The sequence below is a fragment of the Clupea harengus genome, chromosome 21 (genome assembly GCF_900700415.2).
Source record: "Clupea harengus chromosome 21, Ch_v2.0.2, whole genome shotgun sequence".
NCBI lineage: Eukaryota > Metazoa > Chordata > Actinopteri > Clupeiformes > Clupeidae > Clupea > Clupea harengus.
The window spans coordinates 9,602,471-9,620,568 of NC_045172.1; the positions used below are offsets into that span (position 1 = coordinate 9,602,471).

Here is an 18,098-nt window from a genome sequence, read left to right on the forward strand (position 1 = left end):
ACTTATTGGAGAAGAAAAGAAGAAGAAATGATGGACTTTACCACTGATGGAGCAAAAAATATTTGAGGGAGATAGAAGGGAGAGTTGGGCGAGGAGTGCTGTATTGTGGATGAAAGATAAAAGATTCTGTTTCATCATCCCAAATATCCGGCAGTGAGACCTAATCTTACTCTGTCCTCCACAACCACATTTTTCTTGTTTCTGGGTCTGTTAAAGTTGCTACTTACTCTAGATTCTACAGCCGAAGGAAATATGCCACATTATCATTGTGTTACACTGAAAAACAATAGTCTTCATCTCCCCTAGGAAAATAATTAATCTTTGCTTTTGCACATGGAAACAAGAATCTGTTCCCCAGTATGCTCTATAATGCATAGCTGAACCGTTACTGTTGAAAGAATCAGCCCTGTGTATGTAGACACACAGAATATTTGGAAGAACTGGGCACTTCATGAATAATTATGCATACAAGAAACGTGGTCTAGGAAGATGCCCAACCCTGAGAGTTTAACTTCTCTTAATGATGGCAGCAAAGTGCTTTTACTGTAAAATCTTTGACTGTATTTACTGGCTGGTGCAGCTCTTATATGTGGTGATGTTCTGTTTTTCTTCTGAAGGTCTCTCGCACGCTGTAATTAGTCGATTGAGCCATTAGGATAGACGATATCCCTTTAAACCAACCCAGCGCTGGTCAGATCTCAGAATTCTTCTCATAAAGTGAATGGATTTAGTCTAATGCCATGCCAGACTCCTTCATGCGATTTGAATTACATTTCTGTGATGTTCTCCAAGAAGCCTGGTGGGCTTGTAAAAACACAAACTGTTTGATTTAGCACTTTTGCACCGATCCTGCAGGGCTTTTGCTGACAAGCCATGCATTTGAGTAGGCTTTCTCATTCTGTGAATGTTTGAAACACATTTTCTGCAGCCACTGATCTGGGGACAGAGAATAAGCTCTGATCGTGATTCAAAGAGTTATCTAATTGGCCCGACGGTAAAACATACAGTTAAAATGTGCCGTGCATCTAAACCTAAGATAGAGGAGCATGTAAGAGACGAGTATGTAGTACTTACATATCCTGTGATGAATATGCTCTCAGTGATGTGCTTTCAACCAGACCACTCGCAGGGTATATATTGCCTTAGACTTTGGCATGAGAGTCTTTATTCCATTAATCACCTCAAGAATCCCAATGTGGGCCAAGCTCCGAAAGGGAGGAGGGGAGATTTAAAATACGACTGTGGCTCTTTCTCACTGCTTGTAACATACCACAAAAAGGCCAAGGATGTAACAGGACATGGTGGTCCTTGTGAAAGTATGCTCTCCTCTGTTCCGCTGCCTCTTGCCAAATAGTTTGGTTTCTTTATTCGTCACCGTTGTTTCGCAAATCAGCTCGGACAAACCTTTGTGTCTACCTCTGACATCTTTTTGTGAGCATTCGCATCGCTCATCTCATCTCATCTTCAATCTTTTCCGTACTGAACAGTGGCTTGAGCTGCCCTTGTGTTTTTTTTTTATTAGTTAGCCATTAGTCCCTTTCTTTCATGTCAGGTCTCATCAAAAGGCGGTAGAAAGTGTTTATTTACGTCGTTAGATAACAACCAAAATCATTCAAATGATGTTTCCTCAAAGAGCTGCTTTCATGTCACTGATGAGGGAAAAACAACAAAAGAACGAAGGCACGTTTTTGACCACTCTGTGGTATCTGCGTCAGCCGCATTCCGTCAGGGAAAAGTAAATTGAACTGTTCTCTCATAAATGTTTGTAATTAACGGTTCCCACCTCAAAATTAGTCTTTCCTAACACTTCTCACAAGTTACAAGCTCCATTTCCAATTTTATATGCCACTCATTAAACTGGAGCCTCGCAGAAGCTCAGAGAGTGCCACAAACCTCTTGTGTACTGATGGGATGCTCGACTGAAAATAGCCTCTATATTTTTTACCTTATGGGCAGCAAGTGCTCCTGGAAGACAATGCATTGGGAATGTTTATGTGAAATAAACCATAGATAGTTTAATGGTACAGCACTATTAATAGTTTATGTGCCCTCAGTCAGTTTAGATGGTACAAAGGAGAAAGTTGTCAACCCAAGACTCGGTAAGGTTTGAAAGCCCTGGAGGTTGGTAATTTTATTTCTGGAGGTAATGGCTACCAGAAACGGAGTAAGCCATTTTTTTTTTTAACTTCTTTCACCAAACCCCATTAGACCTTCCATCGTCGCCAACTCGCATTTAAAGTGCAGCAAATCCCAAACATGGATATTGGTATGATGCAGCTTGTGCTCATATTACTTGGCAGGCCTATCAATCTCTCTGTCACTCAGTGCTAAGATACATTTTTATGATTATGTCACGCTGTAAGTCAAAAGATCTCTTTATTTCCTTATCGCGCAATCACCCTTGGCTCAGAGCGCAAGAACGTAGCACTACACTCAAGTCTGGTGTTTGCACAATTGGCACTGGACCGCCCCTGAGCAAGCATTCGGGACTGATAAGTGATGCTAGCTGGCAGCTCTTAGCCATTTCCTTCCCCCAACCTATCTCACCCGTGTATCTTGACACGAATTTGGCGGCAAGCACATTCGCCCGTCACATTATTCAGATGCAGCTGCTGCCAGCCTCAAGGACATTGTGTCCAAGTTCACACTATCATTTCCTTCCAGTCTGACCAGAACCACAACAGCGAGAGGGGGGGGGGGAAATAAATAATAAAAGCTTACATTTCCTTTTCCATGTTCGGCCAAGCCATAATTCAAGCAAACAACCCACTCAACAACTATTTGGTGTGGGGGGAATGGGAGAATCTCTGTGAGCTGGTAAAACTATCCTCCACAGGTAATTCTTTGCATTTTTGGATGTTCCTCCTTGCTATTCAATCTGTTTCACCTCGTAGTGGCAAACTTGGCCTCAGTTGTTCTCGTCTCAATGGAGAGAAGGGGAAACAAGTCTCTTCTGTTCTGAGGAGGTTGCCTGCAGTCTACTATTAGCCTTCATAGATTTAATGTCTGCCTGTGTTATATTGGCCAACGTGTCCTCTCCAAAAGCCCCAAACATTTACAAGCATCCTGACGACTGAAACATGAGGATCATTCTCTCTGACCTCCTGTAGCTCCTCACAGACTGCAAAGCAGCATTTTCTCCATCTGCCTCCTGAGAGCACAGCATCTTTACATTTACATCTATTAATTAAGCAGATAATTAAATACAAAGTGACTAACAAGTGAGGTAGAACAATCAGCTAAAGTAAGGTAGTAGGATTGATGACAGTAAGCACCACCAAACTAGTTCTAGTCAGCCTGACAAGTGCTAGGCCCTGTGGCCCTTACAGGAGGGCTGCCTGGGAAATACTCCACTTTGGCCAGAAGAAGCAATAAAAAAACCTGCATCAAAACACTGACTGACTATTGTGCGATGGCTCTTTTCCCCTCTGACGTGTTGGGAACCATGCTAAGCTTATCCAGTTTCTCAGGCCCCACCCATTGCTGGTGCAGTGTTTTGGATTGCGTCTCAGACAGCAGCTCCGTTAGTTCATCACAGCTTGATTAAGGTTCCTGCTGCAGCTCCTCTCCCACACTACCACACTATAGTTTCAACCATATTTTTCCTCCCATGCTTCTACGCTATGACTGTGGGTTTGGCCCGGCACAAACCGCTTAACAGTTCATACTTGTCAACTACTAGCAAAACTGAAAAAAAAATTAAAAAATAATCGTAGAAGATCGACCGCATTGACCTCCATGTAGTCAGAAAAAAATAGAGTAGCTTTTGAAGCAAAATTACACCCTGACAACTGCAGGACATAGTGAAGCTTGCACGCAAGGATTCCACATTCATCAACGCAGGATGTAGTGTAGATGCTTATTAGTTGGTCCGAATGTTCCGAGGCGCACCAGCATGTAGAGCATAGGGATTCCCAGAGAAACTGCGGTGAACGTTAGAGTGTATAAACAGACTGAGCAACTGTGGCACATCATGCCAACAGGGCTAGTGCAGCTTAGACAACAAGGCTACAGTCTCTCCCCCCTCAGTCTGTCTCTGTCTCTCTGCGTCTGCGTCTGTCTCACCCATGCTGTCTCACCCACTCTCTCACCCATGCTGTCTCACCCACTCTCTCACCCATGCTGTCTCACCCACTCTCTCACCCACTCTCTCACCCATGCTGTCTCACCCACTCTCTCACCCACTCTCTCCCCCACTCTCTCACCCATGCTGTCTCACCCACTCTCTCACCCATGCTGTCTCACCCACTCTCTCACCCACTCTCTCACCCATGCTGTCTCACCCACTCTCTCACCCATGCTGTCTCACCCACTCTCTCACCCATGCTGTCTCATCCATGCTGTCTCACCCACTCTCTCACCCACTCTCTCACCCACTCTCTCACCCATGCTGTCTCACCCATGCTGTCTCACCCACTCTCTCACCCATGCTGTCTCCCCCACTCTCTCACCCACTCTCTCCCCCACTCTCTCACCCATGCTGTCTCACCCACTCTCTCACCCATGCTGTCTCACCCACTCTCTCACCCACTCTCTCACCCATGCTGTCTCACCCACTTTCTCACCCATGCTGTCTCACCCACTCTCTCACCCATGCTGTCTCACCCATGCTGTCTCACCCACTCTCTCACCCATGCTGTCTCACCCACTCTCTCACCCATGCTGTCTCACCCATGCTGTCTCACCCACTCTCTCACCCATGCTGTCTCACCCACTCTCTCACCCATGCTGTCTCACCCACTCTCTCACCCATGCTGTCTCACCCATGCTGTCTCACCCACTCTCTCACCCATGCTGTCTCCCCCACTCTCTCACCCATGCTGTCTCCCCCACTCTCTCACCCACTCTCTCACCCATGCTGTCTCACACACTCTCTCACCCATGCTGTCTCCCCCACTCTCTCACCCACTCTCTCACCCATGCTGTCTCCCCCACTCTCTCACCCACTCTCTCGCCCATGCTGTGAACACTGCCCGTAATACTAGGGCTAGTGGATGGGGTCACAGTTCTCTCCTTCCCTGTTCACCACCATCTTCCTCATGCAGTCGCCATGCAGTCTGATAGGCAGGACAGATTGCTTTTAAATCCCAGGGTATTCCTTACAAGGCATTTCCCCATTAAGAGAAAAAGGGGGGAAAAAGAAAAAAGGAAAGAAAAAAGAAATCTTTGGAGAGTTGGGGAATGCATGCTGTCACGTATGCAAGTGTGTGCTCTGTGGCTTTTGTGGCTAATCGCAGCATTCTGTCAGAGATATGTCATCTCATTACACAGAGTGCTGATGGGGCCCGGGATCTAACTGCAACACGCTCGCAACCAAGACCGTCTGACAAGTCGCCACAGTTTTATGGGGAAAATTGCCTTTACATGTGATTTAATTGCTTCATATCTTTTGTCATATTCTCATTCAAGTGCCAAGTGATGCAATAATTGTAAAGCATCCAAAATCCCCATACTATAAAGTACTACATTATACTGTGCTGTTGATCTTAGTAATAACTGAGACAATGTGGATTTTATGTATTATGCATACCTTCCCAGATATATTCCACTGTAGTATCAGTTTATCCTGTAGTATCAGTTTGCAGAAAAACATTTCATAAAAGAAACATTGACTACATTTTAGCAACATGAGATAAATAGGCTACATTGCAATTTGCTTTGTACTTCTTATCGTCATTTTACTTATTAAGTTTTGACATATTGATGAATAGAACCAGATATCTTTCACAATATGTGACAATGTCACTGCAGGTTTAGCAATAATTCAACCACTGAAGAGTCCCTGAGACCATGAATAACTCATTAAAGCACATTTTTGACGGAGCACGTTGTGACCAAAGTTGCACTGTTTTCATTTCTTTCCAAGCCTACTGTGTTTGATTGGTTTCAGGGCGCAGAGAGAAGTGGGACAACTCTGTCACTATCTGGCTGAGAAGAACCGGCGGTTGGCACACGCCCCGCAAGTTAGGTCACAATCAGGAACTAGCTCATTTTTTCCTATCACGGCAGAGCTGATGGCATAGCAGAGTGACAGAGATGAAGAGGAAGAGAGAGAGAGAGAGAGAGAGAGAGAGAGAGAGAGAGAGAGAGAGAGTGTGTGTGTGTGTGTTTTGAGGGTTAAGACCTGGATAAGTTTCAGAGGCCCATCTTTTTTTCATTTGCACGGCTGTTGGAGTGAGATAAATCTCATCAAAGGGACCAGTGAATGTGAATCACCGGAGAAACCCACAAGATATTTTTAACATTAACCAAGGAGTCTGTGGCAACAAGGACAAGTTCTCCAGAAACGAGTCAGAGAAGACTGTTATACACTGCCAATACAACTGAACAGCAGACAGTTGTATTCTGTAAATGTACAATAGCATGTAACATGTCGACATACTACTGTAGTTGCATGTATAGCTTGTCGTCTGCATATAAGAATGTCTTAAGTATGTTTATTCATAATAATTTTCTGAAGGATTATATTGAAAAGTTAATATCAGCAAGTCTTTCATTTAAGAAACAACAGCACTGCGGCATGTCTGATTTCTCAAAAACAAACTCCCCAAATGCTTTCAAGAAAAAAAAAAAGCAGCAAAAAGGCCAGAAAAAAATGCATTGACGCATCTGAAACTGACCACCTCTGTGCTGCAGCCTGCTAGGTATCCATGTCGTGTGTATGTTCAGAGGAAGTTGGTGAATGTGTCACGGCTGTGTGATTCATAAACCGAACCCGAGATCCTGCGGTAGGGCTTCGGAGCAAACGACGCGTTTCAGATGTGCTCATCCGCTCGTCGACGGCCTGCTAGAAGCAACAGAGATTCTCACCACTTCTCTCTCGTTTAACCCCCTCGTCACTCGCATGGCCTTTCACTGGGAAGAAGCCAGTTGAAATTCAATACAGCGTGACTGAAGCATTGTAGACAGCAGCAGTCAGCCTAGTCTGTTATAATGTACTTTTCGTATAAATTCTACCGCCTTGAGTTTTTAAAAACTGTAAAAGCAAACGAAGTAACATATATTTCACTTTCCAACACAGATGTGTGTGCACCTCGCATCTTATCTTCTCTTCGTGTTGAGTACAAGAATGCGTGTGTGCATACTGTGCTAATCGTATGAGTGATAGATTAGATAGAGGAGCCCTTCAAGTCCAGGTGCCGCGGGACTGTAGGTGCACTCTTCCCCATGAGGGGCCCGGAGTCTCGTTTGTCAACGTGGGGACAATTTACGAGCGCACGGCCCTTCCCCTCTCTGTGAGCTTACAGGAATAACATCCCAGGGATGTGCAGGGGACAAGACGCGTGGAGGAGAACTTGAGAGTCCTGCCGCAGCTTGCCCTGCGTCACTTACTCAAAACAACAACTTCCTAAACGTCCAAGAGAATGGTTCTGTTGTGTAACTATCTGACCTCTGAACAACGGTTGAACATATTACAGAAGGACCTGTGCTGAATGTGAATAACAATACATTTGTACGGCGAACTTGAGCGGTGTACGATGAACGACCTCTAAAAATGTCAACTTAAACATGATAGCTATGAGTCATGCCAGCAGTTTTGTCCCATCCGTAAGTTAGGTCATCACAGTTAAGAATCAGCCAGGTTTTCTGTCTCACTCTCCTGACAGTGCTTGACAGACACTAGAACATATTGACGTTATTCAATGAGGAAAGCAGAGGCAGGCGGTGTGTGGGAACAGGCTTGTGCAGCACACAGTGTCTCTGAGGGTCACTGATATTATCATGATCCTTGTCATCTCTGTGGCTAAGATGGCAAACTCCCTCTGAGGGGGCCCTGTGTGTGTGTGTGTGTGTGTGTGTGTGTGTGTGTGTGTGTGTGTGTGTGTGTGTGTGTGTGTGTGTGTGTGTGGGAGCCTGTGTGCTTTATGTTTCAGTGTGTATGTATTTGTGTGTAAGCTGCTACATGTCTTGAAGGCACATCTACAGCTTTGCGGGGATTTAGTGTGTGTTTGTGTGTGTGACAGAGAGTATGTATGTGGATGTGTGCTTTTTGTCTGTTACAATCTAGCCTTTCACATACCTCAAGGTATGCCAAAAAACTTTCTCATTCCTTCATCAAAACATCCAGGAAAAGGAACACATGAGATAACAATGTCTTTTTTTCCAACAAGGAGAAAAAACAACCTGTGTCGATCTATTTAGAGATATTACAATAGCATGCACTGTCTCTTCTTCACCTGGATGTGTTCTGGAACATGCACAGAACCACACCTGATGGTTATCCTAAAGCTCCTGTAGTCTCCACCAGCTGAATCACTGGCTGCCACTGCCCATGGTGACTATGCCTAAACAGTCATATTCAGGGCTGGACTGAGTTTCAACTTGAAGGTGAGAGCTATCCACACCAATACCTGCGTCTGAAAGCTTTTATTTCTCTGGCCATTCGTTCAACAACAAACCAGCTCCAGGTTTGTCTTGTGGGGGTTTGTTGAGTTACTGTACGCTGTATGTCGAGGAATGCTGGAGTGAAGGAAATGGGGTCAGTGATGCTGGTGGAGGAGGTTGCTGTGGTGGTGGGGAAGCTGGAGCTGAAGTTTGGGGGGAAGCGAAGTGGCTGTAAAACACTAACCCGTGCTAGTCCACCGAACCTTGAAAAGAACCGAACGTCCTCGATGTAACATGTGTGTGAGGGAGCAGCGGCAGCCCCCTTTCTCTCTGCAACATCTGGTGAGAGTTAGGGGGCCGGCTGCTAGAGGCTCTCACTGCCCCCCACCGCCTCCACACTTTAGCCTCATACAGTGTGCAGTGAGGTCATCAGTCCTGGACGCAGCTTTGATGGCCAATTAATCAGAGTGGGCTGCTTGACCTCCTCCACTTTCACATGCTTTCTGGGCCTTCTAGGGAGAAGAGTAGGGGTAGGGGGGACTGGGTCTGTACTCAAAGAGAGGGGGAGAGAGAGAGAGAGAGATAGACAGAGAAAAAGAGCAAGATCTGCTGTGTGTGTGTGTGTGAGAGAGAGAGAGAGAGAGAGAGAGAGAGAGGGAGAGAAAGAGAGAGATCTGGTGTCTGCTCCCAAATCCTGCTACACATAGCCCTCAAACTATGTAATCTCGGTTCCCGTGTGCCAGGACCAAGAAAGGAAGTGATTACATCCTGCTACAATGCAACGTACAACAATGGATTAACAAGCATGAAATTAAAAACCGGTGCAACACAGTACTCTTCAAATGGGCTCCATCTCCACAGGCTCACTTGCTTTGATAACAAGGACGGTTACTGTTGCTCCCCTTCAAACGGGTGATAAGTGGTCGTCCAGTGTTGTGCTTTCTGAGCTTTGGTGTTTTCTTAGCCCCGTTTTCTTTTTTTCATTTTCACCGTGGAACTCCTTTGACATGCTTTGGAACGTCTGACTGCCGAACGAACAGTGGAACAGAACAGTAGAGTGGTTTTTCGGGCTCAACCGGTGGTCCACTATTGTGATGAATGGGCTTTGACTTTGTTCAAGACTAAAGACCTTTGTGGTTTTGCAGAGAGTAGGTTTTTAGGTCAAAGCCTTCTAAAACGTTTAATTTGTTTATGACAGTTTTGCAGCTGAGTAACTGCAGATGACACATGAAAAGGCCTAAATAAAGAGAAGGTTTATCTCAAATATGTATAAGCTTTGCCAACAACACACTTTAGTACCGTCTTATCCTTAACATAATACGTTGAAATGATGGTTTATGTCAGGCAACACTTAATGTTTGTAGGTCAAAAGAAGAACCGTGAAAAATAGGTTTGTTCTATTATTATGAGAGTCTCTTGTGATTCTACAGTTAGTTAGTAGAATAATTACAGAATTTACTCCTATTTGCCCTACCCTTCCCAAAGTTTACACACAAACAACAGCCACAGAGGGAACAAAATACTTTTTTGGGAGAGGGGGGGGGGGCATCAGGTTACACATTTCTTGAAAGTAAAGTACTACAGTGCACTCCAAGTCCACTCTGCTGTCTCCGCGTCTGGAACGAGGAAAGACGACACACAAATTACAGCCGTTGTGCCGCTGTGTACTCTGCGGTTCTGGCCTGCATGTGAAGCACGGCCAAAACTTGGACGTCCTTCTGGCAAAGGTCTTGGTGCAAACTCTGCCGGTTTCCATGGCAACCTGACGTCTCTGCATGCTCCGCCGTTAATTATTAAGGTTGTGCGACGCCATTGTGTTGTCTCCTCTCCCAGCGACTCTCTCTAGTAAAAATCTATAAATCAATCGTTTTCTTTTTTTTTCTTTTTCATGTAATTAACGTGACCCTTTGGTCACCAGGACTGTTTTTCATGGCAGTTGCTTCTTCCTGACACGCTTGCTGATCGAGCACAGCGTGCGGATCACGAACGGGCCAAGGCAAATATGCCGTGCAACTCCGATAATAAGATCATCACAATTAGTCCACTTCCAGGGGACTCCACTTGCCAGGTAGGATGTTACATGGACATCATCGGAGATAAGCGGCCTAAGTCAGCATGTCTGGTGTCCCAGATGATCATAGTAAACAAAAAGTAGCAGAATTGTACTTGTTCGCTTATCGATGATTAAGACCCATAACTGCATCTACAGACATGGTTAACATTCTAAAATCCTGTCAGGACTCCCGTTGCTATGGATGCTCTCCTCCTTGACGTCCTGGGTTCAGGCATTTGACATTGCCATATAAAGACAATAATAAAGTGTGTGTGTGTGTATGTGTGTGTGTGTGTGTCTGTGTGTGTGTGTGTCTGTGTGTGTGTGTGTGTGTTTGACATTGCCATATAAAGACATTACTGAAGCACGGAGAGAATGCCAGAGTATGTGTTTGTTGGGTTTTATTTTTTTTCTCTCTCTCTCTTTCGGGATTTTCTCTTTTTTTTCCAGAGCGAGTTTCATTCCGAGCCAAGTCATCATGTTACACTCCAGCCATCCAGAATGGCCGGCTCCACATCCCTTCTTGTTCCTTTTTTTTTGCTAGAGACACACTTGACATGTTTGAGTTATCACCAAATTAATGCTTTTAATGAGGAATTTCTACATCCCTCTGTGACTGTGGCAATATGTGTGGCTTGTGTTGTTTTCATTACGTTTCTTTTTAACACTGTTTTGAACTGTACTCCAGAGTTCTGTCCATGTTCGAAACCTTGAAGTTATGTTTTCACTTTATTGCCAACATCATAGATTTGGATGCTAAAGGGGGATGATGAAAAGTTGGAATGAACTATGTGTTTTTGTGAAGGGAAACAGAAGAACGAATAGTTAGGCTTTTTTTTCTCCTCCTCCTGCATCACTTTTATACATTCCTCAGGAACCTCTCAAATCTGATTGCTGTGAAATCCAGAAAGTGAGAGAGGTCCGCTTTGGCAATGGGAGCCAGTAAGAGACCCCTGCCAAGAGAGCCAGCAACATGTTTCAACATGGCCCGGGGATACAATGCAGCCGGCCCAAATCGTACCCAAGATATTTATACTTCATGGCACCGTGTTCCTGACACACTTATCTGGGCTCAGGGTGCTGAACCTCTATAGCTGCAGGACGGTCACTGCATTTAGACCCTCGATGGTTTCACAGTCTGGTTTTGGGGACGAGGATTTATTTTTGGTGTGCAGATGCCGTGCAAGATAGCAGCTGTAACCTGATGATACGTAACAAATTAGCTGCCTGTAACGACCCGAACACTGTTGTGGCACCCAATTTTAGAGTGCTATGTTGGGACGCACAGACTCTTTGATCTAATCCTGGAAATCGATAGTATAGCTTCAAAGTGCAGGTCGTGCTTGTACAAATACAGAACGCGGGATTGAAATGATAAAATGTAAATAGAATTATACCGTTGGCCGGAGTGTGCCAATCCAGAAAAAGTTCACACTTTGAGCCTACGTGAAAAATGTTGACAGTTGATAAAATGCCAAGAAGGAGTGTGAGACAGCACATCAAGATAATCAAGATAAAAAAGCCCCCTAAAATGATGCAGAACATCCATAGCTGATTCGTGACTGATTCATCTGCCATGATGGGCAAGGCTTACCAGGCAGAGGCAGGGGTGATTGCCATAGCCCTCCACCCATCAAGCCTCCGTGACAACTCTGGATTTCCACAGAATTAATGTTATGGTGGACACCATCTGTCACGCCGTAGAGTCTGTAGGGCACAGCGTAATCCCTCCGCCCGGAAGCCAGCCAGACCCGCAGGCTTCATGTCAAAATGATCCTCAACAGGAACGGACAAGTGAACCTCTCAATGTCTGGCTCATCTCTCATGGGTCAAGACCGGGGGAGGGGGGCACAAAAAAAGCTCCCACAGATATTCACACTCTAACACCAGCCAGCAACACATACCAGCCCACAAACCCTAATGATCTGAGAAACTCTCTGCACTATTTCAAATCCAGTGCAGACCAAACTGTTTCAAGCGTAATAACAATGACCCCATGCATGCACTATAAAAAACTATTTGACATCAGTCGATGATTAAGCGTGGGCACCATGGTGCTCAAAAGGTCCCATTGTGCTCTTTTGGGCCAGAACCATATGTCGTCTAAATATTTAGTCTGAGTTGTCCTCTTTGATGGTGGTTTGTTGTAAAGTGTTTGAAAGAGTCCAATGTGTCTCATACATGTCCAGATATGATGCTGAGATACCAACTGATTTGGATGGAAAAGAACAGACCAAAAAAGAACCATAGAGCCGAACTTCTGAGAATGTGCATCAGAACCTTGCCATGAACCCTAAGTTAAAGCATTTCAGTGTCCAACATTGCCACAGAGGATGGCTGCATTCAATGCAGCGACTGCCCATTTCATACGGTTAAACTCAGTTATAATGAAAACAAATCACATCTCATACGCTCAAGAAAATTAGTTCCAGTTGAGTTTCAGGGATACTTGTTCAACCAAAATTCAGTTGTGTTTTTTTAAAGCCTGATGCACATTCTGAAAAGTGCCTTTCTGAGAATACCCACCGTGTGAAGCACCATGTATCATATTCCCGATTAATAATACACCACAAAATTGAATCATGGTTTGGCCATTTGGCCACTGACCTCTCCCTGTCCTGTTCCAGCAGGTTGGTGAACTCGTCGCTCTTCTTCATGAACTCACTGTGGTTCATCTTCTCGTCCTCCATCTTGTAGATGGTCTGCTTGTGAGACTGCTCCACTATGAGCAGCTGCTCCAGCATGCGCCGGTACGTCTCTCTCTGCTTCTCCACCAGCTTGTCCAGCTGAGAAACAGACAAGTTAGATGGTTTGGTGATGAATACATTGGACTAGATAATCATTTCTTAGTTCAATAGCCTCTTTTTAGAGGCAGATATCAACTTTACTACTGTTTACTTACTGTTGTGGAGTTTTCAGTACACTGCAACGCAGTGACATGGGCCCAATGCATCAATCTACATTTAGTCATTTAGCAGACGCTTTTATCCAAAGCGACTTACATATGTGCGACTTACAATGTATACACATTTTACATTTACACTGATGGCACACTGCACATCAGGAGCAATTAGGGGTTCAGTGCCTTGCTCAAGGACACTTCGACAGGGAATCGAACTAGCAACCTTCTGATTACTAAACGACTTCTTTACCTCCTGTACCACTGCCGCCCCAATCTAATTTTCTTTAGGTGTACATCACTATGTGAATCCAAGCTGACTGTCAACCTTATACATGGTTATTGTTCATATCTTAATCCCTGCCATCGTTCGACTCGTGTGTGTGTTGACGACGTTGTCTCTCAGGATCACGCTCCTCACCTCAACCATGGGCTTCTCGTAGATGTCATCCTGCCACCCATCCCCTTTCTGTATGGCGTCTCTCTGCAAGGCCTGGAGCACCTTCTGTGGGGTCACGAATCCGTACTTGCCCTCCAGCACGGCAAGGTCGATCTTGTCAGCCTTTAGTACCGTGATCACCTCATCTCGAGCCTGCGGTGAGAGCCCGGGGGGGGGGGGGGGCAATGAGTCAGAGACAGTTTTCTCTCTTTTTACAGCAGATTGATGGGTTTGTGTTAGAAAGGCATGCGAGTGAGTGGGGCAGGGGTAAGTTATTAGTAGGCTACGCGCTCGGCTGACACTTTACAGTGCCCATTTTTAGAAGCGTGCATAGCAGTTCATTTATGCAATGGTGGGGCGGCGTGCGTCATTAACTCTGAATGGGTTTGCATCGTGGCAGGTTAACGGTGAGCTGCTGCCTGCCAAACTTTCCAAACCCCTTTCTGTCACTTTTCTAACAAGCCGTCATGCTCTTCAGAGGTGAAATAAACAAGTAAGTCAACCGTAAAATGCTTAGCATGCTCGCTTGTGAAATGGCTGCACTTCTAAATGTGACCAATTTAAGGCCGCTCTTTTATACATACAGTATGTACCTCTCTTTGACTTTTCTCTCTCACGCACTCTCGCCCTTGTTTTATAAACTATGTTCCTCCCCATCTCCAGCTCTCTGTCACTCACTCTCTTTCCCACCCTCCCTTACTCTCTGCCTCCCTCTCTCTTTCACTCAATCTCTCTCTATCCCACTCTTGCTCCCTTTCTCTCCATATTACCCCCCCCCCCCTCTCTCCATCATGTCATGCTCCATCAGGTGTCCATGGGGGAGAGGGATGTTCTGCTGAGCCGGACAGGGTCATCCAGGCCTGGGCTATCTGGGAGATGGATTAACGTTACCCCTCTGCTCCTCTCCTCTCCCCTCCTCCCTCCCCCTCACCTTTCACAAGCCATGAGATGTCCCCTTGTTCTTTTTTTCCCCTCTTTCTTTTATTTTCTTTATACTTTTCCCCCTTCTTTTTTATGGCTCCTCCTCCTTGGTTCATCTCCTTTTACAGGTCCCTGTCCTAGCGATGTATGCTCAATTCATCCCTCTCTCGCTTCCACACGCAGCAGCCTCTGATGTGAAAACCGCTCCGCCGGTTTACATGCCAACAGTCCATCACCATCACAAGGGAGTTCAGTTCTTCCTTAGCGAACATTAGTGGCGAAAGTGCTTTCATTGAACTTTTGCATTTCAACAATTTTGTGTTAACGTTCCAAAAGTTCAACTGTAACCCCAGTCCAGTGTCAATGTTTGTTTGCCAAGAGCCACGCCCTCAGACCATTGTGTGTGTTTGCAAACAGTTGCATTGAACAGTTTGCAAACTTTTGCCTTTGTTTGCTATTTTGAACGCACCCCATGGAAAGGTTGGTTTACCCATACAGACATGTCTCAGTTCCAATACATACAAAAGCACTTTGTGAAAAAAAAACAGGTTCTACTAGCATCTAATGTCCAATTGCTTTTCATTTCTTCTACAATGGTTGTGATTTTTGTTTTGCAAATACAAAAGCTACATGAGTGTTTAGTACTATTCAATGGCACTCATCTCACAACTGAATTCTATTCAGTTTAATCTACTCTACTCTACTCTACTCATTTTTATTTAATTAAATAAAGATCCTGCTTATACCATAATGCAAATCAATTCCTTTGTTCATTCAGACCCACCTGTAGCTCTCCCTCCAGCATGCTGAGCAGGAAGAGGAGGTCGTCACGTGAGAGGTCCCTGCCCTTCCCTACTGACGCCGCCCTGCCTCTGGGTTGCCCACTGCTGTGGCCACTGCTGCTGCTGCTGCTGCCACTCTTGTATTTCTTCTGGATGGTGTCCACGTCATCTGGCGGTTCCGTGTGCCAAGGCTGCCCCGGGCCCCTTCCGGAAGGTTCCTCGCTCTCTGCGGCCCGCCGGCGGGATCCAGTGTGCTCCTGCGGCTGCTGCTGCTCTGACAAAGGCTTGGCCTGGGCCAGGTCCTCCATGCTGTTGCTACGGGAACGCATGGCTGTTTACCTGGTGATAGGAACACAGGTGGAGATTTATGAGTGTCACTGTAACAGTGTGTGTCTATGTGTGTGTGTGTGTGTGTGTGTGTGTGTGTGTGTGTTAAAGAGAGAGGGCGTGTGTGCATATGTATGTGTGTGTGTGTGTGTGTGTGTGTGTGTGTGTGTGTTACCAAGAGAGGACATGTGTGCATATATGTGTCTGTATGTGTGTGTGTGTGTGTGTGTGTGTGTGTGTGTGTGTGTGTGTGTGTGTGTGTGTGTGTGTGTGTAAGGGCACAGCTGAACGAGAGAGAATAATCAAAAAAGGATCTGATCCAACAGGTGCTGCCTAAAGAGGCCCAGGCCTGGGGGTTTAATCTATCACCTGTGGGAGCAACAAAGATTGCTGGAGCTCCATACAATAGCCAGCCCCATTCATGCGCGGGACAAAGTTTGAACAGCAGAGGCCTAAACAAACTCACACCCTCACAGAGAGAGAGAGAGAGAGAGAGAGACTGAGAGAGACTGAGAGAGACTGAGAGAGAGAACCTGTTTGGACCCATCATGCTGTGTTTGATCAGTAATTAAGACAATATGTATTGAGCGTGTGAAGTATGATGTCATTGTGAACGTATCAATGCATAACTGTAAGATTATGTGTGGGAGGAGAAAGCAAGAGCGAGAGAGAGAAAGAGAGAGAGAGTGAGAGAGAGAGTGAGTAAGAGTGAGAGAGTGAGCAAGAGAGAAAGTTGGAAGAGAAACAAAAAGAGAAAGAGGGTTAGAGGGAGAGAAGAAAGAAAGAAAAAGATGTGAGGAGAGACAGCAGGATAGAGAGACAAACAGGGAAAGAGGGAAAGGAGGAGAAGTGATAGTGCGTAGTGTATAACAGGGACAATAGTAGGGGAAAATTGATGAAGAAAGAGAGAATGGGTAGAGGGAGAGAAGAGACTAGAGTCTAGGAGAGAGAGAGTGGGATCATGAGAATGACGGATATGGGTGTGTGTGTGTGTGTGGTTGTGATTTATATGTGTGTGCGTGTGCGTGTGTGTGTGTGTGTGTGTGTGTGTGTGTGTGTGTCTGTGTGTGTGTGTGTGTATGTGTGTGCGCGTGTGTGTGTGTGTGTGTGTGTGTGTGTGCGTATGTGTGTGCGTGTGTGTGTGTGTGTGTGTGTGTGTGTGTGTGTGTGTGTGTATGTGTGTGTGTGTGTGTGTGTGTGTGTGTGTGTGTGTGTGTATGTGTGTGTGTGTGTGTGTATGTGTGTGTGTGTGTGTGTGTGTGTGTGTGTATGTGTGTGTGTGTGTGTGGAGGTGGAGGTGGTGTGGGGGTGGATGAGTGCTTGAGTGAGTGTCTATGTACACACTCGCGCACGCAGGCCCCTGGGATGATTTAGCCATGATGTCATTTCACTGCCAAAGACGGCTGCTGCTAATCCACTCTGAGGTCTGGAGCTCTGGGCTGGATCCGGGGGCCGTCGCTGTTCTCCCAGCCCCACATTCCCTCCCCTCTCTCTGGCAAAAAAAACCCAGGGCCTCAGGGCCCCTCCACCAGTCTTCTCTCACCACACCATCCATGAGTAAGTCTCCGTGGTGGGGCGTGATCAATAAGGTGGCATTACAAACGCAGAGATTACTAACGACTCTGTCGTGTAACAAATCAGATGTGCTGTACAGTCACGGCCCTCTCGGTTTCCTGAAGCAATAAAGATTGCGCAAGACCTCTTGAGTTCAAGCAGGGATACAGGGATGAAATGACAATTACTCAGCCTTCAAGTGTGTGTGTGTGTTTGTATGCTTGTGTGTGTTTTCTGAAGAAAGAGTGTGTGGTGTGCATGTTTCTGAATGAGTGTGTTGGACGTGTGCCTTTATTCCTGAGAAAGGGTGTGTGTGTGTGTGTGGGAATGCGTGTGCGTGTGTGTGTGTGTGTGTGTGTGTGTGTGTGTGTGTGTGTGTGTGTGTGTGTGTGTGTGTGTGGGAATGCGTGCATCTCTGCGTGTGTCAACCTTTTTCTATGACATTAGCTGCAGGTTGTTTTTTTTACAAGAACAAAAACAGATTTTTTAAATAAATTCTGGCTTGTCTCTATATCCCCCTTCTCTGAAAAATGTCTCCCCCCAAAAAAGTGTGTTTTTAGAACAAACAAAGGCCTGTGCCACTGGGGTGCACTCTGCTAGTCCTTAAAGGGATTCTCTCCCCTTCAAAGTATTCCCAATGACGAGCAATTGTACCCTACAAGATTGTCAACCTTTGCCCACTACTTGAACCAAACTGAAGGGCCCCTGGTTTACTGCTGACCTGAACAGTGTTTTCTCTGTTATCCCCCGTCAATCTTCATTGATCACACGTCCAGGAGGACTACATACAAAACTTCT

At 45.7% G+C, this 18,098-nt stretch overlaps 1 protein-coding gene across 1 annotated transcript in view; it reads right to left on the bottom strand.

Moving 5' to 3' along the window:
• Window positions 1-18,098, bottom strand: part of filip1l (filamin A interacting protein 1-like) — a 69,433-nt gene that overhangs the window by 28,131 nt on the left and 23,204 nt on the right. The window contains exons 2-4 of the mRNA XM_012837304.3: window positions 15,422-15,758; window positions 13,699-13,869; window positions 12,986-13,164 (exon numbers count right to left, since the gene is read on the bottom strand). Coding sequence (XP_012692758.2) covers window positions 12,986-13,164; window positions 13,699-13,869; window positions 15,422-15,748 — 677 coding nt within the window. The 5' untranslated portion in view covers window positions 15,749-15,758. The remainder of the gene's footprint in view (window positions 1-12,985; window positions 13,165-13,698; window positions 13,870-15,421; window positions 15,759-18,098) is intronic.